The sequence below is a fragment of the Parasteatoda tepidariorum genome, chromosome 8 (genome assembly GCF_982258835.1).
Source record: "Parasteatoda tepidariorum strain Cologne lab strain chromosome 8, Ptep-v5.0, whole genome shotgun sequence".
NCBI lineage: Eukaryota > Metazoa > Arthropoda > Arachnida > Araneae > Theridiidae > Parasteatoda > Parasteatoda tepidariorum.
In genome coordinates, this window is record NC_141762.1 from 25,847,304 (window position 1) to 25,873,767 (window position 26,464).

Here is a 26,464-nt window from a genome sequence, read left to right on the forward strand (position 1 = left end):
TTGACACTTGTTTCAATTTCGACAATATTATTTTTTAAATTTGTAAGTCACATGGAAACCGTGACCTTTATGAAATAATATTTCGGAAATTTGTAAAATAATATTTTAGCAGTTTTTCCCACACCCCATTCCACAAAATGCATGAAGTAAACAGAGACTCCAACTACTGCTCAGTTTCGAATTATTTTTTTCAGTAGTAGGGATTTATAGCAGAATATTTTGAAACAGACAAATATTTAAAACAAAAAAATTACATTAGACCTTCAAAACTTAAGTATTCGTCTATATTATTTTAAATGCATCTGTTTAAATTAGTTGTGTTTAGTGGACATAATTCTTTTAATTTTAATTTATTAAAGTATAAATACATTACACCTGATATTGCAAGGAAAAGTTTTTTTCCTTCTGAGACTACAGAGAATCCGTAGTAGTTGCAGTCTATGCATAAAGTTATTTGCAATTTTTTTCCTTCTTAAAATTTTAAATAATATCATATTCGTAATGAGAACAAATAAAGATAAATAGAGAAAAATGCATCTATTTGTTAGAAAATGGATACTTAATAGTATTCTTCCTCGAATAAAAAAAAAAAAAAAATTGAAATCGATTTGTTTTTTCCATTCCCTTTATACAATAGACGAAAATATTCTCTGGAAGCAATAAAATTTCAATTATCAAATATTCAATTATGTTTTTTTTAATAGTTTCCAGTTAATTGTATTTTTTTAATGATAAAAAAAACCATAAATTTCAAACAAAGTTCGACCTAGTACAAATAGAAAAATTTCAAATCTTTCAATATACAGTATCTTATTGGAAGATTTAAACAAATGTGATATTTCTGCCGTTTCACAAAAAATTAAATTAGCGTATTTAATTAAAAATACACTGGTAAAATTTTGAATTTTCAAAGGATAAACATTTTGACTCGGGCATACTGTCACCAATTAACTGCCAGAAAATCTTCTTCACTGTGCCATTAAAAAAAAAAATTCGTTTTTTTCCTTACATGATTAAAATATTTAACTATCTTTAAAATTTCAGTTATCTAGTATTCAATTATCGTTTTTTTTTTAAAATAATCATTAACAATTTTTATAATTTCAAAAGAAGTCCTATCTAGTATAAATAAGAAAATTTAAAATCTTTCAATACATAGTATTCTATAGGAAGATTTAACCAAATTTGATCGTAGTGCCTTTTCTCAAAAAATCAAATTAGTTCATCTAATTAAAAATACACAGGCAAAATTTCAAATTTCTACAGGATAAACATTTCGACAAGAACGTACCGTTCCCAACAGATTATTTAATTGCTAGAAAATCCCTCTCTACGCTAATAATATTTAAAAAAAAAAAAAAAAAAATCGATTTTTTTTTTTTTTTTCGCATTTAATGAAAATGTTTTTCAGGAAGTTTCTTTAAAAATTAAATTATCAAAATAGAAAGTCTATTTTTCGGTAATAATTGAAGAAATAAATAAATCTATACTTTCTTTTTTTTTTTTAATTAATTGCTATCAATTTTTAAAACTTTAAAAGAAGTTTGAAATTAAGAAAATTAAATTTGTGCCTTTTCGCAAAAAAACAAACAATATTATATTTAATTAAAATGATAAAGATACATCTTCAATTTTGCGCAGATGTTGTTTTGCAGGATAAGCATTTCGACTCGGACACACCGTCACCAGCTGAACTGTTAATTGCTAGAAAATCTTCTTCTCTCTGCTAATAGGTGTCGTAGAGTTTAATTATCCCTGCGCAATAATATAGTTCCACCGAGTCACCAAGACGGTTGCTACGCAAAGGCCTTCGTAATCCGCGGACTGACACAAACCGATACCGAAGCGGAAGGGGGGCAAAAACGAAACTGAGGGGGTTTTCGGAAGAAACAAGGCGGTCCTTGCAGAGGCCGCCATGACACTCTTCAAAGCGGACCAAGTCACCGGCGATAATTCTAAAACGGCTGTGTTTTCGTTATGTTTACCACCGTGTTTGAAGACAAAATTCTGAACAAAGATTCACCATGTTTAGTGGTATTTTTCTTTTGTTGATCCTGCTGTATTGGACGCCTGGTGAGTTGAAATTTTTTAATGTTTGTTGAAATGAATGGAACAGAATGTTTGAATCATCTGATTTTTAAAGGCAGAAAGGGGGAGGGGCTATTTTGGGTGAAAGATGAACAAATGTGTAATGTTGTTTTCTCTGTTATACACATACTATTTTAGATGAAATGTAGGAAACTTCCTTACAATGCATGAAATGAGATGAGGATTTATTATTCCATGAATGAAATCGTATAATATCGTTTGTGGATGATTATGACTTATTCGTTCATCATCTGATTATGATTATGTTATAGTTTTAAAATATATTTTATCTATATCCATTAAGGGAAAACATTAAATAAATCATTTATTAAATTACAAATATATATTAAAATAATTTTCAATAAAATATATATTTTAACGAAAATTTACAAAAAAGGAAAACAAAACATTTCAAAAACTATTATTAGTGATTTAAATTGTTTTAATTCATGATTGTTTAATTAAAAGCAAGTGTTTGTTTTTGTTATCATATCGATTGAATATAGCTTTATAAAAATTTACTTTTATAATTGTCGCTATTTGTTTATTAAATTAAAAATGGTAAGGTACATAATTTCTGCTAAAAATTTTATTAAATAAAAATTTATGAAATAAAAAACAATTTAACATATAATACAAATTGTGATACAAAATAAGCAATTATTATATTTTTGAACATTTAGAATAGTTTGTTTAAAATTTCTATAATTATATTTTTTCAATTTGTTTTTGATAGCGATATGATTATACAATTTGATTGATTATATATCTATATATAATATGATTTTACAATTTATTTTGTGAAAATAATTATATGAAATAATTAAAATTATCAACATAAATTATTAAAAATTGTTTCTTTGTTTATTTTTTATTGACATTCTTTTATTTTAAAAAATCTTCACAAATGGAAAAAAAAAAGAAAAAGATTTAACGGAGTAGTATAAATTATGATTTTTACTAAACAATTATTATCTTTCTTACTATGGAGAACAATTGGTTTATTAACAGCATGAGATTGAATAAACTAAATGTATTGTGAAAATAATTATATGCTAACCATACTCTTTGAAATACTTAAAAAGAAATTACTATAAATAGTTTCATTGTTTTCTTTTATTGACAATAAAATCTTATGAATAGATTTCATAAAGCTGCCTTAAAAATAGTTTTTATTTACTTTTTGCAATTATGATCTATTTTAAGTAAGGAATAAAAATATTACTTTTCTGAATGAATACTAATATTGAAAAAAATTAATTAATGTACTAATCATAAAAAATTAACTGTTTTTATACATTTTTATTCATTTCAGAAATTTGTGCTTCCATTGTAACTATTTATTAATTTTAAAATTATTAACTTTGTAAATCTTTTTGGCCACAAATAATTGAACAAAAATCTGTACAATAAAAATAAAATCTGAATAAAATGAGTTTGTAACTTAAAAAATTATTTTAATAAATTCAAGAACTTATCAAACAAATCTTTTCTACATCATGATTTACATGATTATTTCTTAGATAAATATTACAGGACTTCCTAAATTTTACATTTTTGTTTGATTATTACGTATAAAATTAGTTAAAAATTGTTTTAAAAAATAGTTGTGTGCGAATAATACTACAAAAACAACGTATGCGTTCATTTAATAATAATTGTTTCATTTAATTGTTTTTTTTCTGCCTGTATCAACAGTTTTTTTAAAGGATTAAAAAGGATTAATTTTTTTTGAAAAGGATTAAAATAACAGCTCATAAGATAATATCATATCATATTTTAAAATATACTATGATAATTTCGACGTATGTTTCCTCGTGCAATGAAAATATGTAATTAGTAAAATTATATACCTAGGACAAATTCGAATAAATGTATATTTAGCTACTATCAGACGATAGTAATTAAAATAATTTTTTTTTCTCTATACATAATTGTTTCAAACTCCTTTATTTTTATTTACTTCGTTAAGTTTTTTCGAATTTTAAATATTTGTATATGTATAATTTTCATTATTTAAGCCCCTAATTTTTTGTTTTGGTAATTTTTCTAAACTGGTTCATTTTAACAAGTTAAAATGTTTTTCAACTAAAATTTTCATTTCCTAGGATTTTAAAAAAAATACACCAATTTCATATTGTGAATAATTTAGTAAAAGGTTTTCAAGCTCTTAACAAACCCCATTGGGGCCTTCCTGGCCGAGCGGTATCTGCTACCTCCACGCTGTGGGGTAACAGATACCGCACTCCGGCGGGATTCGAACCCGCTACCTACACGCTGTGCAAAGCATGGAGGTAGCGGGTTCGAATCCCGCCTTTACCCTGGATGTATCTTAGTGCTGTACTTCTCTGTATATTGAGCTTTTTGTCCTTCTATTTGGCAAAGGCTTATAAGCCTACCTAAATTGAGCACACAAGCCTGCAAATATATGTAAACCAATAAATCAAATCAAATCAACAAACCCCATTCTTGTTACTCTGAAGGCTTTATACTCTTTATTTTTCCTTCCAAATTATTAATTGAGTCTTTTAAGAATTAATAAAGTATTTTTAATACAATATTTTAGCTAGGTAAATGCCAATGAAGTCTTATCTTATAATCAATAAAATTATAGCAGTAGTTATAAATAGTTTATTAACCCATTCTCTGCTAATGACGACTGAAGTATTTTTTTGAGAAAAAGAAGGTGGTAGAGAATGGTTACATAAGCTAACTCGATCATTTAAAAAAAAATAATAATAACTACGTCATAAGTTTTTAAAAGATATTGCCATTGTATAATTTTAGATATAACAGCTGATATTACTCGAGGATTACAAATGTCTGCATCACAGTAATAAATTTAAAAAAATTAAATAATAAATTTACCAGTTTTTATCTTTTTCGGGAAAATGCACTATTAAGTTTAATTGTTGTAATATGAGTGTAAGTCTTTCTTTTTCTTTAATCAAGATGAAGCAAATAGTTATAAATAAGAATGGAAAAAGCCTATTTAACTCCTCACGAGAACCAGCAATAAATGGTTTGCTACTAGTTTTTCTTCTTATGCGTTTTACTTTCAAATCTTCCTGTCACTGCAGCGCTTGAAATGGAGAAACAACTACTTATAAAGAAATAAATTTTCTAAATAAAGGCTTAAGGTTTATTAAAACTTAAAAAAATATTGCATTGTTTGTTACCGTGGCTGCCTTTTATGTATTCGTCATAAGATTTCATTTCTAACAATATGCTGTTCTCGGAGAAAATTCTTTTATTCTTTCTTTCTAACAGTATGCTATTCTTGGAATTATAGTCAGATTTAAATTGAATTAAAAGTAATTTTGACCGCCATTTCACTTATATAAACTAAACATATGCGCAATATCAATATGGTGGCCTCTTTAAGTTCTGACAAAATTAAAAAATAATAAAAATTTCAGCCATTAATTTTTAACTCAATTGTTATCTCGCTACCACTTGAGCGAATAATTTTCGTAAATGTTTATGGATTCAAAAACTAAAACTAAATGTAATAAATAAAAATGAGAGAGAAAGAAATTTTTCTTAATAGGATGTTTCATTAAAGATATCTTTCAAACATATTTGATTGTTTGATTACTATTTTGTGAAGTGTTTTAATTGTAAAAATAACAAAACAATTAAATTAACTAATAACGAAAAAAAAAATCACATATCCCCTAGCAGCAAAATAATTTGGGCCCTCATTGGATCAACATTCACGAATCGGGACTCAATAAGAGTTCAAAGGGCCGTTATTTTCCGATATTGGTCTTCTATAGAATTGCCCGATTCACACCCAATAGTTTACAACCAATTTACAACCAATTTTGGCCTTCTATAGAATTGTTCGATTCACACCCGATATCTTACAGCCAATTTACAACTAATAATGACCCTACATAGAGTTGTTAGATTCACCCGATATTTTATACTCACCCGATATTCAGCCAATATAGGCCCCATACTGGCTATATAGAGGCTATTGGCCCTATATAGGACCAAAATTAAAAAAATCTTGACATTCCAATATTGATCCATATGGAGCCAATTTTGAGCCCGAGTGGTGCCAAGGTAAAACTGTTGCTAGAGTCAAATAGCCGTGCTTCCTTTTTTTTTTTTTAAAAAAGGGTGGAAGTTAGTAAATAAAAATCCCATTTGTTACTATAGAAAATTTCTGTGTTTTAAAAATAGTTTTAGAGGAATCTTTTTGTATTTTTTAATTTACTTATGAACACCTGCTGATCAATATTGTTAAATCTAGTTTTTATCACTTATCAAATTAGAAATACCTGTAGTATAACTTTTATAATTGTAAAGCATTAACTAGAAATTAACACTTCATTTTTTTATATTTTTAACTAGGGAGTTAGTAATTTGTTTTAATATTTAATTACCTCAGTTAGTTACTGTGGCGTACAATGAATAAAAAATAATAAATTTAGGTCATGGTGTGTTTTATGTGATAGTGCGTAGTCCCCCCCCCCCCCTTCATTGCTCTTTATTATATTTTTATTTTATCTACCCCTGAAAACATTACACACGTTTCTAAAAAAATACACTTTAAAAATATTAAATAACTCCTTCATCTGTTTGCTATCAGTTAATGAGTTACATCAATATATAGTATTCGACTATTCGTTATTTTACATCTGATTAAATGATAATATCTGTCTGCGACTGGTAACTGACACGATGAGTGAAAAAAATGACTTCTTTTTTATCCTTAAATCCCTGTATCGTATTCTTAGTCTTTTTTTTTTTTTTTTTTTTTTTTTTTTTTTTTTTTTTAATATTTATTCTGTTGTAGAGTAGTAGAACATATATCATTTTTCAGAAGAAACCTTGAATTCGTATCAAGACGAAATCGCATTTGCCAATTCATAAGAGTTTTAAATTTACTAAATATTTCCAATCAGAGAGAATTTAAAAAAAAATGGCTAGTGACCAAATTGTTTGAGATTAAAATTTAAACAAATATTATTCTAACATGTTAACCCTTTGAATTAATATATTAAATTAATATAGTATTTTTAATTTTTACGATGTTATGGTAATATTTTACAATAACCATTGTAATGTTGTACTTTATTTTAAACTAATAATTTTAATTTTATCCGTAGAATGAAATTATGTTCTTTATACTACTTGTTTGAAAACCTCATTTGGATGAAAAATATACAAATTGGAAATAAATAATTGACACGTTTCAGGCTCTAAAAAATAGGTGCCAATTTTCAAATCTTGCCAGGCATAAATGAGAAGAAACAAAAGTGATTTGAAATTTACAAAACCAAAAGTTAGTTGCCAAAAAAGAGGTTTTCTTTTGCAACTTTACATTTTATATTTCGAATAACTTTTAATTCACGTCTGGCAAGTCTTGAAAATGGGCGTCTATTTTTGAGCGCTTGAAACCTGTCACTTTTTATTTCCAATTTGTATATTTGTGAAACAAATGAGGGTTTTAATTAAGTAATATCTTACCGCTTCACTTTGTTGGGATTATTTTTTTAAATATTTATTCTTTATAGTGAAGTATATATCCTTAATACAACTAAAGCAAGGGTCTGAAAAATTATTTCCGTTTTAGTTAATTTTGAGAAAAAAAAAGTGCTTTCTTTTCCATGTTTCAATATATATTTGATTTTGAACACTCTTATCAGTTTTATTTAAAGGACTTTATTTGTCGAGTGTTTAATAAAAGAAGACAAGTGCTTCAGCATATTCGATTATGTTTGCCTTTTACCGATAAGAGCTACTTGGTTATAGACTATGATTTTCTTTTATTTGTTAACGGTGCAATTTTAGTAATCGCGTATTATCACAGCTTCCGTTCTAAGAGCTGTCATGATCCAACAAGATTCTTTTTTTTTTTTTTTTAAAAATCAGTGATTAATTACTCAAATATTTGAATGCATTTTTTAACGATCCCTTTTAATTCCAACTCAAGAACTATCATGATCTATCAAAAAGTTTCTGCTTTAAATCGAACTCGTTATTAATAGTTACAAGATTTGAATAAATATTAATAATTATCTGCTAAGAGATTTGAATTTATTTTAACAATCGCGTTTGATATATCAGTTTCCTTCGTAAAAGCCAACGTGTTCTCATAAAAAATTTCATTTTAAATCAAATTTACTATTATTATGTATGATATTTGAATACATTTTAACAGTTGTTCGTAAGATTTCAATGTATATTAACAATAGCTTTTAATTTCAGTTTCCGTCGTAAAACCTATTGTGATCTCACAAAAAGTTTCTGTTTTAAATCAAATTTGTGATCATGAGCTTTAATATTTGAATTTTTTTAAGCTATCATTAGCCTGGAGATTTAAATGTATTAAGCAGTCGTTTTTAATCACAGCTTCCGTCGTAAAAGCTATCGTGATCTCATTAAAAATTTGTTTTAAATCAAATTTGCTATTATTAGCTGTAAGATTTGTAAGTATTTTAACCATTATTTGCTAGGAGATTTTAATATATTTTAATAATTGCTTTTAACATCTGCTTTCATCGTAAGAGCTATCGTGATCTCACAAAAAGTTTCTGTCATAAATCAAATTTGTGATTATTAGTTATAAGATTTGAAATTTTTTTTAACGATTAATTGCCTGGAGATTTAAATGTAATTAACAATCGTTTTTAATATCAGCATCCGTCTTAAGAGCTCTTAGTGGTGGAGCTATTATGGAGCCAAAAAAATCTCGTTTTAAATTATATTTATGATTGTGTACTACATGCATGTTTTACTTTACGCGTTGATGCACCCTGTTCTGGATCTTCCCTTAAATAATGATCACTTGAAACTTTCGTTACGAGCTCATTGACCTATGTAAACTTCTTTAATGCCATGCAACTGTCCATATAGAGTTGACTGACCATACCCCAATTTTTGTGTAATTCTTAAAGAGTGGTGGCCAGACCCACGTAATATAAACGAATGCTCGAACGTCGTTCGCGGAAATTTTTTTACTATTACTACAGATAAAGAAAAAATAAAGATTTATTTTCACGCTTTTTACTATCAATGCAAAGGTGATTTAAAATTACATTCACATGATTTAAAATCACATATCGTGATTCCTATATACGCAATTTAAGATAGCGCATCGTGTTTTGCACCTTTTCGATTTTATATCAAATATCACTTTTCATATTCATGTGATCTAAAAGCCACTTTCATGATTCGTGTTTAAGTGACTTAATTATACACCGGATCTCGTATTCACGCTATTTTAAAATCTAACACCGAGATTCGTATTCACGCAATTTTAAAATCAAACACCGAGATTCGTATTTATTCAATTTTAACATCAAACATCGAGATTCGTATGCACGTGATTTTAAAATCAAACATCGAGATTCGTATGCACGTGATTTTAAAATCAAATATCGAGATTTGTATGCAAGCGATTTTAAAATTAAATGTCGAAATTCGTATTCGTGTGATTTACAAATTATGCATTGGGATTCATATTCACAAAACTTAAATAAACAAAATTTCGGATCTATATTTTTATTAAAACGTTGATAACATTTTGTGGACAAATACTTGTGAATAAATACTTGTGGATAAATACTTTTGGATAATGCTTATTTTTAAAAGGGATAATACTTTATTTAAGAAATGTTTTTGAATTTCTATTTTCAGCTTTTTTTTTTACCAAACTCATCCTTGTATGAATCAATGTAGAGTTCTATAAAAATTAAACATTAAAAAAAATCCGTGATTTTCAAACTAATTTTGCCAAAATGAGGTGGCCACGAAAGTGTTGAAATTAGTTACAAAAGTTAAATCAATGCGCGCAAAAGTTTTTTAATTGAGATTTTTTTTCCCAAAAAGTTATTCATCTTATCTAACTCTGGTGGTAGCTGACAGAAAAAAGATTAACTTGTTTTTATATAGAATTAATTACTACTTTTCTGCATCGGGACAATAGACTATAATTGCGTGATATCAGAACTATTTGCTATGATTTGAATAGGGTCAGTTTTAAACGTTGCATATTAATTTTTTCATTTCCAATCGTCAAATAACATTTTGTCAGCTGGAAAACTTCGTTTCTTGAACCTTATTTGTCCAACCATTTGTAATGGTGCCAAGTGTCACTGTCACAGGTCTGCTACTTATCATAAGAAGATTTGTTGCAGGGGGAAAAAGAACTTGTAGAAAAAATATTGTTGAAAGAAGGTAAACTATCTGTGATTTTTACTTTTTCGCAAATAAAAAGTAATTTTATACATTAAATTTTTATGAATAATGTTATTAGTTAAATGCGCTACAAATTCTGTAAGTCGAATACGCTATACATTGCTAATAAGTTATGGTAGTCAATAAAAATGTTTCTCTCTCTCTCTCTGATAAAAAAAAATAATAATGTCTGGATGAAATGTTCTATTACCAGTTTTTTTTACCCTTTGGAGATACTTGAAAATCATTTCATAAACTTGGAGTGGTAAGAGTTGATACTTCGAAATATTTCTTCACGTTCTATTATCAGTTATTTTATCCTTCGGAGTTAACTGGAAATCATTTCCTAAAATTCTTGGAGTGGTAAAAGTTGATACTTTTAGATCTTTAAAAGTAAAAGTTTAGAACTGTAATCTTTTAGAACTTTTTTTATTCTTGAAGAAAAACTAATAGTACAACCGCGAAACCATTTAGTTTTCTACTTGGTTTCTGGAGGAGTAAAATATCTGTGATTACCACGAATTATTAATGATATTTATTTAGTGCCATGTCAAACGTGCTTTTCTAAAAAAGTGAAGTCTGAAATTATAAAGCTTTTGCTGTTCTTACATATATACTACCTATCACTGGCAATTTTTTTTTTGGAGGGGGGGGGGGTAGGTTAAGAAGCATGTATGTTCTATTATTCAAAAGTATTATACACCTCTCGAAAACAGGCTAAGAAACTTATAAATTTTTTAAATCAGTTTTTACTTTTTTGTGGGTAAAGTAACATTATTGAAACCTGTTAATTTAAATATAAATTTTTTACTTCACGATCAACAACAGAAACCATTAAACCTGAGTTTTGAACCCATTTCTCCCTGTCATTCTTTGAGGGGTATTTATTTATAGAATCTTAGCTTCCCCTTGCTGACATGGCACCATCGCATTAACTCAGCGATATGCCATATTTCTGTCACCACACTAATGGCTCTTGAATACTGAAACGAAAGCTATTCTCAGAAACGACCAGACATGGATGTCCCATCCTGCTGCACTTTCTTCCTCTGAGATTGTCATTTAAGTTCATTATGCCAACGCCAGAGTGTTTCTTTCTTCTAATTAAATGGGTTTTTGTCGCCCCCGCTTCGAATAATGTCCTTAGTCGAACGTATTAGGCAGTAATTTAATTTAATGCTTGTTTTTGTCACATCTCAATATCTCAAGGACGTATTTAAGTAATTGATTTGAAATACGTTTTAATTATCTTCAGTTTTTTGTTAAATCAATATTGTTACACCAGCCAGTATTAACATGGTTTTTCGAAGCTCTGCCGCCAAGGAAAATTAAAAGCTGCAGTTTAAGTGCCTTTCACTTGAAGCAAAACAATGATTTTAAACTGTACATACCATCTAACTGTGAAGAAATATCTGGGCTTTAGAACGGACGAATGACTTAACTATTTTAAAAGCTACTAAACTTTTTTTAAAAATCGCCGATTTGGTGATATTTTTCCACCAAGAAGAAAATTTTCAAAATTACTGCCTTATTCTTAGATTTTGCAAATTTTTATGAGCCCAGGTAATGCCTGAGGTAATGCAGCATTGGAGTAAGTTTTTAAATGCAACAAAAGTTAGACCACAGACTCTTTTCATTTCCACAAAATTGTGGCTTTTCTCTTTGTTGACTTTTTTTTCTCCATTTTCAGAATAAGCATAGATAGCGCTAGCTTTAGATAGGCTAAACTTATCCTAACAATCATAAACAACTGTTGCAAACTCATGGCAGTTTTGAAGATAGCATATTGTTTGCAAAAAGCATTATTTCATGTGACGACTAAGCCTTCGAAAAACAATATATTTGTGTCCAGAGGTCCTGAGGCTAAGTTTGCAAATGAAACTGGGGATATTTAAAAGAGGAAAGCATTTTACTGTGCAATTTACTTTTAATTTGGCGCCCCTCTTAGACTGGCGGTGGGGGACATGTCTCCTCTTGCCCCTTTCCCTACTAACTATTCCACTGTTTGTGAGAAGTCTAACAATTTTAACCTACTTCCTATCAGCAAAATAACTTGGGCCCTCATTGGACTAATATCCAGGAATTGTAGCTCAATAAAGGTTGAAAGGGCCGTTTTATTTTCTATATTGACCCTTTACATAATAATTCGATTCACCTGATATTTTGTAGCCACTTTGCAACCAATATCAGCCCTATATAGAATTGTCAGATTCACCCGGTTTTTTATATTCATTATTCAGCCACTATAGGCCATTCTAGCACAAATATTAAAAAATCTGGCATCCCTATATTTGTCCTTCGGTGCATGTTTTTAAAAAACCCATATTTAGTCAATTTTGAGCCCAACTGGGGACAATGTAAAAATGCTGCTAGGGTTCTTTTAACTGGCCAACTAGGTCCGAAATTTTCTCATTCATCTTGAAATTTCATACCTGCAAACTTCTATGATTTTCAGAGAACAGCAAATTGAATTTACATTGTAAGTAAGCACTTACATTTAGACAACATTTAAAAACATCACAAGATGAATTGCAGGCTTCTAATATGTATGTTTAAATTATTTAAATGCAGTAGTTATCAAAATCATATTAAATCAAATTTATTAAAATAAGGTTCAAGTGGTATTTGGCGGTAAAAAAAGTTTTATCAACTGTAGTTTGTTAAATTTATTAGTGTTATTGATGAAAATCGCTTAGGATAAATTTTTTAAAATACTCGTAGTTGAAGTTTTGTCTTTACATTAACGTAGTTCAAATGTGAAATTTTTGTTCTGTTCTTTAGCGCTGCGGTTCCCAAATGGTATTCTGCGGAACATTAGGGTTCCGTAGAAGGATAACAATCGTTCTAAAAGTTAAGTTTTTTTTTAACAAGCTATGATTTTCATAACTTGATATTAAATTTCAATCCAATTAATCATCCTTTATTTATTTAATATTTCCGTTTTTTAATAAAAGCATTAAAATACTTTTAGATAAAGAAATTCAAAACAATTTTATTTAAACAACAATATGATCAATGAATTTACAATATTATTTAAACAACAATATAATGAATGAATTTATGAAAAGGATAATAAAATTGCATTACTATTTCTAATCGTATAAAAATAACTGAATTGACGAAGTATGTTTCTCTAATAACCATTCTCAACATTTATTTTTATCCGTTTTCGTTTTTATTTTAACGGAAACCATATTCAGCTCTTTCTTTTTCAGTTTATGCATGCATTAAAATCAAATTATGAACTAGACTAGATGCCACTGCAGACTGATGAATTCAACTGTCTGACGTAAAACCCAATATTTAGACCAATGTCGATAAAACGATATGATGAAAACATTTCATTCTTTATTCTTCACTAAATATTTTCAAAATAAATAAAGATATTTAAAATAATTGTATTTCGTTAATTATTATATTCCACAACAGCTTATGAAATTTATTCATTAAGACTCGGGGGTTCCGCCAAAAGAAGGTCGATCATTTAGGGCTCCACAGTCGAAAAAAATTGGGAACCGCTGCCCTAGCTTTTATGTATTACATAGTCTACATTGACAGTAAAAAAATGGTCTTTTTCGTGAAAAATACGGCGTAGGCAAAATTCAAATATCATTACTCTCGACAGCAGGGGCAGAAAAGTATTTTTAGACGTCGTAAAGGGTCGTAGTCGCCGAAGTTCTTTGATAAAAATCTGGGAACATTTATCGATTTGTTCGCCATTCATGATTCAACGGACAAAATGAATCGAACGCTATAAACTGTTTAGTGCAGTTCATTGATTACTTGAAAATTGAATAACTTTTTTATTATTTTTCTGATGAGTAATACGCTAATGTTTTTGAAAATGTCAACACCCATAATAGGAATTGTCAAAAATTAATGAAATTCATTCCACATATTACTGATACAAATAAATATGAGCAATAGCTTTGTAAATTCAATCATTTGTATTTTTTTTATCTCACTTTACATTTCATGTAAATTTGGTTCAACTTGCATGTCCTACATAGTGTTGCATTTTTCATGAACACGAGTGTGTTATAAAATGGGGATTTGATTATTTGTTTAAAATGTATAGTAATAGTTATTAATAAGTATTGCATGAAAATATCTCTGCATAGATAAGGCTGCTACTTATTCAAAAAAATATTATTTTTAAAAAATTGAATAAAATTATATATTTTCTGAAATCATTTTTATGGTAAGAGTAAACTATCCTAGATTTCCAACTACTTTTTAAGAAATGCCTTCCGGACTGTTTCCCATTCAAAAAAAATCAAATAGCGTAACATCCAACTTTTTCACATTTTGCATAAAATTTATTTTTATATTTAAGGTGCAAGTTAAAAATGTATGCTTTCTGTTAACTCTTTGGGTTTATAAATTTAATTTAAAATGATTTTGACCATCACTACATTTAAATAAAATAAAAATAAATGTATGATAAATTCAGAATTGTTAGAACAATTCCAAGTCAGTAGTTTTTGTTTCAATCTTTCACAAAATGCAGAGCTTAGTCTGCATCAAATTGTAATTTAATTTGTATTTTACTTCTTCTTTGAAAAATTATTCTCGCAAAGAGTAAAAGTTGGCAGGTATGAAATAGTACAGGTGCCAGCTGTTATTGATTTCCCGTAAGATTTCATTTTATAAGTGAAGTTGCAAAAATTGCTCCTTTCTAATAATTCTTGGATTTATTAACTTAATAAGAAACTATTTTCTCAACAACATATAAATAAATTAAACGTATATATATGCATGGTTTGATACAGTTTAACAACTTACAATTTTTATTCATTCAATAGTCATCTTACTACCACTTCAGAAAATCATTCCTATAAGCTATAAAAGTTAATAGGTATGCAATAGCATTGGGGTAGTCCTTGCAAAGTTTGGAGGTAACGGGTTCGAATCCCGCTGTTTCTCTGGATGTATTTTTGTGCTGTCATTCTCTGTATTGTTCTTTCTGCCCTTCTATTTACAAAGGTTTATAAGTCTAAATTGAGCACACAAGCCTGTAAATGTATGTGATTCCATTAAAAAATAAGCACTAGCATTGGATAGTTTATAATTTAAAAAGGAATTACAGTTTTATTTTCATAAAACTATTGCTTTATAATTTTAGTATTATCTTCAATTTTTAAAAAGTCACATAGGTAAAAGCATACCTAAGCCAACTTATACGCCTTTTGCGTAAAATTTTATTTTTATATTTAAATAAGTGGTAATAAATGTATGCTATCCTTACTTTTATAAACTTAATTTTAAATGATTTTGACCACCACTATTCTTAAAAAAATTAAGCTTATATATTAATATGTGATACTATCAAGGTTGTCTGTTTAAGCTTTCTCAAAATACAACGTATTTTTTTCCTAAAATTGTAATTCAATTTCCAATTTACTACCACTGGGAAAAATCCTCATCGGAAGGATTAAAAGTTGGCAGGTACGTAAAAGGTTTCACACACAAGGTGTTAATGAGTCTTACTTTTCCCAAAAACAAGCTAATAAAAGAATAGACCATCGGTTGACAGTCAACCTTTTAAACCTAGTTTAAACCTGGAGTCCTGCCATTTGAACCCGTATATCATAAACATAATTGGTAAATCAGTTTTCAGATATGTTATTTCAACAATTTATGATTTATCGCATTTGAAGATTTCCTGTCGCTGCTTACTGGGAATTTCTTATCTAAGAGTGGTAAATAATCGAATTGAAGTAAACAAACTGCCCTTATTCTATAAACAGAGCTTTCCCTTATGTTCTTATCTTAGCAGTCTGATAAAACAAGACAGTTCATGTTTTATTATAAAATTTCCCTTAAAATTTTATGTCAGACAATTATTCTTATTGTTACGTTTGTGCTGATAGGTTTGATAAGTTAATAAAATTGCGGTCGCAACTTTTTTTCTTCGCAACATTCTCGATTAAATAATGTATTTTTATTGAAAATAATTGGACAAAGTGATTTGAAAACTAATTAAGTAATAAAAATATATCACTATAGTTAAAATACCATATGCTGCGATCGATTTTTAAATTGGTAGATACTTAAAAACTTTTATTCAGCTGGCAAGCTTTACCCTGAAATAACTGAAACATAGTAGCTCTTTTATATGAATTTATGAATTACATTGGGAAATTTTTTAAAATTTTCTATTGGAGGAGATTTTTGAAGAAAAAAAATCGTTTTTTCCCCTCCAAGCTATAATTTTCTTTAAATGGCATTTTTAGTCTATTTTTTGTAGACATATACAAGACAAGTTTAAAACGACAAGTTTAAAAACGCTATATGCCATAGAGGGGAGCGTAAAGGTTGCGACTAACGTCTAGGGGAGTTAGAGCACATCACCAGGATTAAAATTGCTTAGAGACCCATGTTCGGGAATGTCGCCATACGCCACAAGGAGCCCTTCCCTATTATAAACTGTTTCTTCTAGTGCTTCTGAACAGTTCCTAAAAGGGAAAGCTTATGATGACATTTTTTGCATGGTTTTCTATGCAATTTTAATACTGATTATTAGTACTTCCCTAGAAGTAAAAATAATAATTGAACTATAATAATTGAGTAATAGTGACAGTTCTTTTATAAGAAATTTGCTCCCAAGCAGGTGAAATGAAAACTTAAACGTCGTAAATCTACTATACAAAAGATTAAGATGAAGAGTAACTTATTTGTAACGATAGCAATTGAAAAAAAGTCGTAGAACTGAATAAAAATAATGAATAATAATGACCATATTTTTAATTAAACGTTGGGCACAAATAGGTTAAATGGAAACCTAGATGTCGTGAATCTACAATAAAAAAGATTTATGGGAAAAGTTTTAGGAAGCTTATCAGGTAACTTATGTGCAATAAGAAATTGAACAATAATAGTTCAGTAATTGAATAATAATAAATAATATTTACTGAACAATAATAATCGTCTTTTTAACAGTATATTGGGCACAAATGGGTTAAATGAAATTCTTAGAAGTCGTAAATCTGCAATAAAATGAGTTTACCCGAAAAACAAGTAACTTATGAAAAGTTATTTATTTGTTTCGAAAGAAATTGAATAACATTAATTAAATAATTGAATAATAATAATAATAATAATAATAATAACGTTTTGCTCAAACGGATGAAATGTAAATCTAGACATCGTAAATCTACAATGCATAAATTCATGTGAAAAGTATATGTTGCAGGATTTTAGTTAATTGCCATCATCTATCCTGCGATTGTCAAAGTTCTTTTGATGCAAAAATATAGTTAGACCATTTTCATTTTTTATTTCATAAAAAGGCGCATAAAAAAATTCCTCCGTCCGTTCTAAAAATTAATGAACTATTTCCTTTTTGGTCTATCACAAAAGAGTCATTGTTCTGTCTGTGTGTGAGATTAGTTTTTTCTACTATCTTCTTCGATACAATGAAAGTTAGACTGATGTGGGCACAATCCCCTCTGTCTACATTTTTTATTAATCTGTTTGTTCGCAAACTTATGTTTATACAGGTTTAGTCAGTTTAAATAAGTTAAATTTATTTTGTTACAGATTAAGTGTTTTAATAACGTATTGATATAAAAACAACGTTCAAATATTCATTATTAAACCTGGACGATGTAGTGTGAAATATCGATTCTAAATAAATATCACGATTACGATATTTTAAAATTTTTCTTGGTAATATTGTGAATAACATGTCTCCAAAGAAAATAGAATGTGTGTGATATTATTGTGAGCGTTGATGAATTCTATAATAAGTTGTAAAATGTAAAAAGAAAATATTGTTGACCTGAAAAAATATCGCAATATTTCGCTAAATATCGATATTCGTAACGATTTTTCTAGATATTGAAATTCCAATATTACAAGGCATTAATCTTTACACTATTCATGTTTCAGGAGGGTAAAATATTTTATCAAAAATGTACTGCAAACATTTCGCTGAAAATAATATCATAGCACTTTTTGATTAGTAAATGTCGATTATTTTAATTTACTCATCTTACAAAAAACCAGTTTTATTTATTTATATTTAAAAAAAAAAAAAAAAAAAAACTTTTACAATAAAAATCATTCTTTTATTGGCTATCACATCAAAATTAGAAAACCCCAAATTTGATAACTAATAACTAAGGCCCGGATTTTGATGACATTTGCATTTTTTGCATTTTTGGACATTTTTTGTCCTTTAGAACATTTTTTGAGATTTATAGGGCATTTTCTTTAAAATTTTGGGGCGTATTTTGCATTTTAAAGCATTTTTTAAATTTTTTGTTAAATTTTTCTAATTTTTATTATTTTTTATAATTTTTTATTATTACACTGGCTTTCAAACAATGAAGAAAATTTCTAGGATATTAACAGGTGAAGCAACATCTTTTCAAATTGAAAAAGAATTGTCAGTAAGTGTGACCGTCCTTTTCAAGTGCGCACCAATAACATCAGTAGACGTTGAAAGAAGCTTCTCCTGGTATAAAAATTTGCTTTCAGACAAGAGACGCTCGTTTACATTTCAAAATATTAAAAAAAAAATTAATAATTCACTGTAATTCTGATATTTAGTAATATTATGAGATGGAAGTTGTTATATTCATTTAAGTTTCTATACAAAATGAAAATGTTTTGGAGTCAATATATTTTCCTTTTTTTTGTTATTTTTGGATGTAAAACATAGTTGTCAAACTTTAATGAACGCAGAACAAGTATTGCATTGCTTTATATTTTTTGAAACGACTCATAATAACTTTAAAGAGTAAAACATTGCTTTAGTTCAATATTTTTACTTCTATTTAAGTCATGTCATAAGGCATTTTTAGCGCAATTTTCGCATTTTAAGGGCATTTTTTGCACTTTTAAGGGCATTTTTGCAGTTCATAAGGGCATTTTTTGCACTTTTTAAGGGCATTAATTGAGATTTTTTAGGTCATCAAAATCCGGGCTCTACTAATAACGTATTAACTTGAATGAAACAAAAATAACTAAAAAGTTTTGTAACATTAAAAGCCTTCAACTCAATTTTTATTGGTTCTTAATTCCCTATTCTCCTTACTTATTGCTACTTATGGTATGCTTTGTTTTGTGATCACTTTATTGTATGGCTTTTAAGCCTTTGTTTAGTTGACGAACACATAGTACAAAAACAATCACAACGATACATCCACTGGATTCTAGGTTGCGTAGTGTTTGACCGAAATTTGCCCATAATTAAATTTTTGGAAGTGGAATACTTAGTGTTTTTCAGTTAAATCATAATTGAGCTGGACAAGGCATCTCAGCCTAGTTTAAAGTATCGTCTATCAAAACGTTAGCAACATTTGTTTGAAGCAGCTTTAGAGTAAAGACAACAAATTTCGATACTGATAAGCGAACAAAAAACTAAATTTATGACCAGTCAAATTTGACCATTAAAGGAAATTGAACTCTCATCATTTCAAATGAGTTTTAAAAATAATTCGTTTGTATCGTAATTTATTAATTTAAGAATTCTGATTTAATAAAGTCTTTATTTTATTTTTCTAAAACTTTTCTTTATTTTTTAATTTGTGACAAAATGGGCAAATGTGTCTGTTTTATATTTTATAACCGTCGTTGAGCAGCCGACCCAAATTTGAGTTTACGATTACAAGCGTTCAACTCCGTAGCCTTGTAATTTTGAACTCAATCCAGAAGACAAGGGAACTCCTTCCTGGGTTAAGTATTGGGATAAATTTGCCTTTGTGGAGAACTTTCGTGACGGAATTAACCCGAATCTGCATTACATGAAAAGGAAAACCACTAAAACCTCCCACTGTTAGCTTGACGGCAAGGTATCAAGGTAGACGGATCAAGGGATCTAACCCATGATCCGTCTACTATTGAGGATATTTTACGTCAGTACCGTGGTCGGTGCGAGGCGGGTGCGGATATCGTATCTCTCAGACGTCGCTGGTATTCGAACCCGGGTAGCCTCATCAGGAGGCGAGTGCTCAAACCCATGAGCCAGCGCTGCTCAAATGTGTCTGTTGCACTTTAATGAAACATAATTTTTAATAAAAAATATCCTGCTAAACAATTTGGAACAATATCTCTATGAACCTTCGTGCGGAGACGAGACATTTGATGTGGACGAATCGTCACTTAATTGGATTGGATAAAATTGTGAACATTATTAAATAACTGATTGCCCTAGTAAGATTGGGGAGTCATATCAGAGGGCAAATTTGATATTTTTTAATTTCAGCTGCACTTTTTAATTTTATGAGTACGTGTGTCAACTGGAAAGTAATTTTTTCATGGCCCATAAAAGGAATTACTTGCAAAGATTTATAGAAATTGATACAGCAATATTCCAGTTTCTTAAGAACCTGAATTGTAACACTTGCCATATCGAATATGTTTGTGAAGACCAATATCATAGACCTTGAATAGAACCAATATGTCAAAAATGTCTGCATGTCTAAAGGAAATATAGTTGCTGAAACAGGAATTTTTTCATGTGCGAAAACTGTTAGAATCGGAAGCAAGATCGGAACTATGGGATGGACAGTTCGACGAGACTTCTGCAGCTAGAACGACAAATCTTCTGCTGCTTATGCATACGTAGAAATTCCCAATTAGGCGGTACTTTTTCACTGACGTGCATATAGTTTTGACTCGATGGCTCCATATAAAGACGCAAACTTCTGTGATACTGGACTACAAAAACTTATACCATGATATGATAATTTATAAGTGTTACAAAGTCGGTGGTTTAAAAGTAGCTGGAATATTGCTGTATCTTTTGCAATGAATCTTTCCAGATAATTAAATTTTGTTCCTTTTTATAGGCCTTCAGAAACTTACTTTTAAGATTCTCACGTATATTATATCTCCTCGATGAATTATGCTAATTTTATATCATAAAATGATAAGAATTTTTTTTGTAATTGGGTAGCCTAGCTTATTTTTCCTTAGAAAGTTTAGAGAAACATTGATCCCTCTAAAACAGGGGTTTCCAACTTACATGAGACCGGGGGCCACAGTTAAAAACACAAATCAAATGGCGAGCCGCAACTTTATCAAAATTTTATGTTGGACTCTTTTATGTTTGAAGGAACATTAAATATTACTGTCAGATTTTTACCAAGTTGTACAAAACAAAAGTATTGAATTACAAATTAAAATAAGAAGTAGATTTTTAAAAATACTAAATTGTTACTAATAATATTTTCAAAAATAATAAATAAATAAAAAATCGGGCTACAATAACTTTAATGTCCACCTATATATTAAACAATTAATGTGCAACACATATCCAATTGTTAAGATTTAAAACTTTAAAAAGGTTGGTATTGAAACTTACATAGTACCACACAAAATGTTCAATGAGAAAATTGAGGTTTTTTCTGCTGCAACCACCAGAGAATAGATATTTACATTTAAAATTTACAAATGTGTGTGCAAATATTTTCGTCCAAAATAAGTGGTTTCAAAAAGTTGAATCGGAGAATTTCTTCGAGAGAATTTATGATACACGCACGCTGAATTATATTCACAAAATGCAAAAAAAAATGAAATAAAAAAGAGCAACATACACGATTATTTTTGTATTTGAATAAATATTTTCTTGGATGCAAAACCAGAGAAATAAATTTTTTGCACCATTGGTATGTTAAATTTCACAGTATTTTAAACCCAACTTGGACAACTTCAGCGTCTCCGGAAAAATTGCTTCTTGCAGTGGATTCCCGCCCATGTGAACCTAGAGTTCAATGAAATAGCTGATTCCTTGGCTAAAAATGCCAGAGATCTAAATAAAAATTCAATCCCAACCACGTTGGCAGATGCAAATGCTTTTGCAAAGTCAAGACTATTCACCCCTTTAAAAATCAAAGCCCACGATCAAATAACTAATCTTGACATCGATAGGAAGACAGCCACTACTCTCATCAGACTAAGAACAAAACATCATAAAAACATGAAAATTTCTACAGATAAGACTAGAAAATATCAAAACTGTGGCAACTGTCTTAATGTGGAACTGACACCATGTCATGTTTTTAACTGCCCTGCAGTCGCTGCAGGCCTTCACCTCTTAAACTACCCCACAGAAGAGGATTTGTATTCTTTTAATGCCATAGAAATAACAAAAACTATTCAAGCACACCATGAAATATGATTCAATAGAGGATACGACACCAACCAACCATTTTAAACCCATATAGATTTTTTACGAAAATTGTCCGCAAAAAAATGACAACTAATATATTTCAGTTTACGGGCCACAAAAAAAAAGTTTCACGGACCGGATGCGGCCATCGGGCCGCCAGATGGAAACCCCTGCTCTAAAATCTCTGTTCAACATTGAACTATATGAAAAATACTTAGAACCATAAAATAATTTGCCGAAACCTTAACAAGTTGTTAGTTTAAACTATTCTTGTTCAATTTTAATCATAGTATCGTATCGCATAGTTTCAAGAAGTACCATATTATGGTTCCACTTAGCACCATCTTAAGGTTGGTGTATTATTATGGTATCAACAAGCTCCAAAATGTCTTAACAGTGAAGTTTTCTTTCGAAAGGAATTTACCAGCTGCTAATAAATGAAGGCTATTTAAAAACCATTTCCGGTTTTAGATCTTGTAAAAGTGAACTTTAATCAATTGCATCTTTAATATTCATATGGCGTATCGCCTTTGACAAAAAGTCGCAAACCGCATTCTCCGCCAAGTTTAGTGTGAATGGTCAGAAAAAAATAGTCGGGGAAATTTACTCCTGACAAACACGCAAGCCCTGAGGCCACTAACGCCTATTTATTACCGCTCAACGCTTCACTAAATGAACTAATCATTTGCTGTCCAAACTATGTGGAAAGAAAAAAAGAAGAGAGAGAACGACCAAACTCTTTTATTAAATGAAAGCGAAGGTGGCCTATAAATGTCATCTATACTTTCTCCACTTTTTTTTTTATGAAAAGCTCTGAAGAATTTTTAAGTAAATGTTTTTTTTTCTTCCCCTAGAGCATACCAAACTGGTGTTTTTGAACATTTTGATATAGAAAAAAATGTTGTAGGTATTAAAAGGTTCTTGTTTGTTTGGAATTCTTGAGAAAAGGTTTTGAATTTTATAGCCAAATATAATGGACTGATAAGCGGATGTTACATTTTTAAATCCGTTACAGTTTTGCGTACACAATACGCGAAATAAAAATAATAATAATAAAAAAAAAACTAAGAAACATAAGATGATTTAATAACTTTTGATCTAATGACCGGATTTTTCACTTGCTAGGACTCAATCTTAATGGTTAGAGGGCCTAACATACCGAATTGTTCAGACGTTATTTTAAACTAAGAAATCAGACACAAAAAAGTTCTTTCTCTTATTAAACATGCATCTTTTTTGGTTGATTTGAACTCTTGGCCTTTAAACTATGAGGAAAAGTCGCAATCTGGGAAATCTGTTTAGGCAGGAAAAAAGTTGAAAATTTGGGTCCCTCTGTTTAGGCTGGAGAGAAGTTGAAAGTTTGGGCCCTTTAATTATAATTTTATTTTTTATGAAGTTCGCCGTAACTCCAGAACTAATGAAGCGACTCAAACTATTTTTACACTCAATTATAAAATTTGTTTTAATAAAATATTTTTTAAAAAAATTACTTAACTTATAAATGATCGGAAATTTTTTTTTATTTGTAACGTACACAAATATTTACACCAAATTAATTTCTGTGATTTTAAATGATGAAATCCAAAACTTGAAGGGAATCGTTCGAATAGTTGTCAGAAAATAAAAATTTAAAAGTACGATTTCTTTGAGTCAGTGAAATAGTATCCATAAAAAAGAAAATAATATTAAGGACACCAGATATTCGACCGATGTCCTGACTATAACTATTGAGACCATATTTTCCAGATTGCGGTTGTCCCACATAGTTAGAGAGTCAAGAATCTTTAGTTGCCAGGAAAAAAAGAAGAAAAAAGCGCATGTTTATTAAGAAAAACTGTGTTTTATGTACAATTTCGTAATTTTAAATATCGTCTGCACTAAAAATATGTGTATTTAAAGGTTAGGTCCTTGTGTGGTCCTTAGGTCCCATTGTGTCCCAATATTAATGAAAATCCAATTGCTAGATCATAAGTTATGAAAATGCTCTCTTACTTTAAGTTTTTTATTTTAGTGTTTTAAATGTAAATTCTTATTTTTCATAGCACTTACTTGAATTTTTCTTTTTCTCTAAGAATTAAAGCATATTTTTCACTAGCTTCCATAACTTATGACTCAATTTTTTAAAAATATATTATCCAACAACAATTTTAGAGCGAACCAGTATTATCACTGTAGTTTTAAATGCAGAATTAGGCTGCTGTTAACTTGTCATTTCTGTTAACCTTGACCTACCCCACGTACCTGATCTAAAATCAGTATGATTGACGGCAAAGCAATATACTTTCGAATTGCTATTCTTGTAAAATCATTTTCAAATTATGTATTCATAAATTCGAAATTTTTTATCTTAAGTGGTGTGACTTAAATCCAATATGACCGAATCTTCACCTTCTTGCAAGTTCAACCAATGACCAAAGATTCTTAAAAAATTTATAAACTTTTCTAAGAAGAACTATGGAGTTTATTTGTGATTATCTAATAATATAATGTAAAACAACGTATTGACGAAATAAATTCGCATTAATAAACTAAGAAAAGATATTTAATGAAGTTTTGTTAAGATTGAATGTGTGATGTCACAATATCATTATCTTTTTCAAATTTTCGAAATCTGGTATACTTAATATTATATTCAATGGACCTCGAATTATAAAGATTGAGTACCAGTACGTGAAAATAAAATCCGATTATCAGATCAAAATTTCTGAAAGTGTTCTCTCTCATTTTCACTATTTTATTTTTTATTTTTTGTTTTAGTATTTAATAGCAGTTATTTAAAATTTTCTTTTAGAATTTAAACCATATTTTTCACTAGCTGCCATAACTTATGACTCAATTTTTATCTAATATATTATCCATTAACAATATCAGAGCAAACAGGTATTATCACTGTAGTTTTAAATGCAGAATTAGGTGACTGTTAACTTATCATTTCTGTTAACCTTGGTCATTTCTACCCCACTTACCTAATCTGAAATCTGTATGATTGACGGCAAAGCGATATACTTTCAAATTACTATTCTTGTAAAATAATTTTCAAATTATACATTCATAAATTCAAAATTCCCATCGTAAGTAGTGCGGCTTAGATCTAATCTGCCTGCATCTTCACCTTCGTACGAGTTCAACCAATGACCAAGATTCGTGAATTATTTATGAGCTTTTCTAAGGACAACACATATCGAGTTTATTTGTGATTATCTAACAATATAATATAAAACAAAGTGTTGACGAAATAAATTAACATTAATAAACTAAGAAAAGATATTAAGTGAAGTTTTGTGACGACTGAATGGTGTCACGATGTCGTTATCTTTTCTGATTTTCGAAATCTGGTCAAGAGTATGTCACTGTTGTGTTGAATTAGCTTTTTGAAGGAGTGGTGTGGTACTCGACGCCTACGCTTATTTATATATTTCATTCTTATTCTTATCTATCTATCAATACTGGTATCAGTTGTTCTTGAAAATATTCGGCACCATTCCTTTAATGCGTTATCACAATTGAATCAAGTTCTTACATACATATTTAGACTAAGTTTAGAGAGCAATTAGCTTACGAATTCAAAATGTGATTGTGTGCTTTGTGCTACGTATGAGCAAAGCAAAACAGCGAATACAAAGCACAAATAAAGGTAGAGAAATTAAAAATATAGTTTCGGTTCCATTAACAGGAATCTTCCTCAGTTTGGTTAGACACTGAGGAAGGTTCTTGTCCATAGAACCGAAATTATAGTATGTCTATTTTTGTACTTTAAATTGTGCTTTTAAGAGAGCTGTGTCTGTGCTACACTTGGCGAAGTTTCTCTCGAATCTTCCCGAAATCTTAATTTACGTTTCGCTTATAGCCAAGTTACATGTGACAACGTTTTTATAATTTAGATCACAGAGAAATATGCAACGAGTTTTTCACTCAAATGTTGGAGGATATAAAAAGACGACGAGTTTGTTTTTCAATGCACGGCAAAATGGCAATGCAGACCGAAACGGTTTTAGCTCCACACTACAACGAAAAGCTTAACTACTGGTTAGACTTATGAGTTTATAGTTTTCTTTCATTATT

At 29.2% G+C, this 26,464-nt stretch overlaps 1 protein-coding gene across 2 annotated transcripts in view; it reads left to right on the forward strand.

Annotated features, from left to right (window-relative positions):
• Positions 1-1,812: 1,812 nt before the first annotated feature.
• The window catches only part of dtn (transmembrane protein 132C dtn), a 91,321-nt gene continuing 66,669 nt past the window's right edge, over positions 1,813-26,464 (forward strand). Inside the window, exon 1 of one of the 2 annotated variants that reach the window (XM_043048436.3) lies at positions 1,813-2,073. In XM_043048436.3, coding sequence (XP_042904370.1) covers positions 2,025-2,073 — 49 coding nt within the window. In that variant the 5' untranslated portion in view covers positions 1,813-2,024. The remainder of the gene's footprint in view (positions 2,074-26,464) is intronic. The other variant, XM_087150036.1, reaches the window with a different exon arrangement.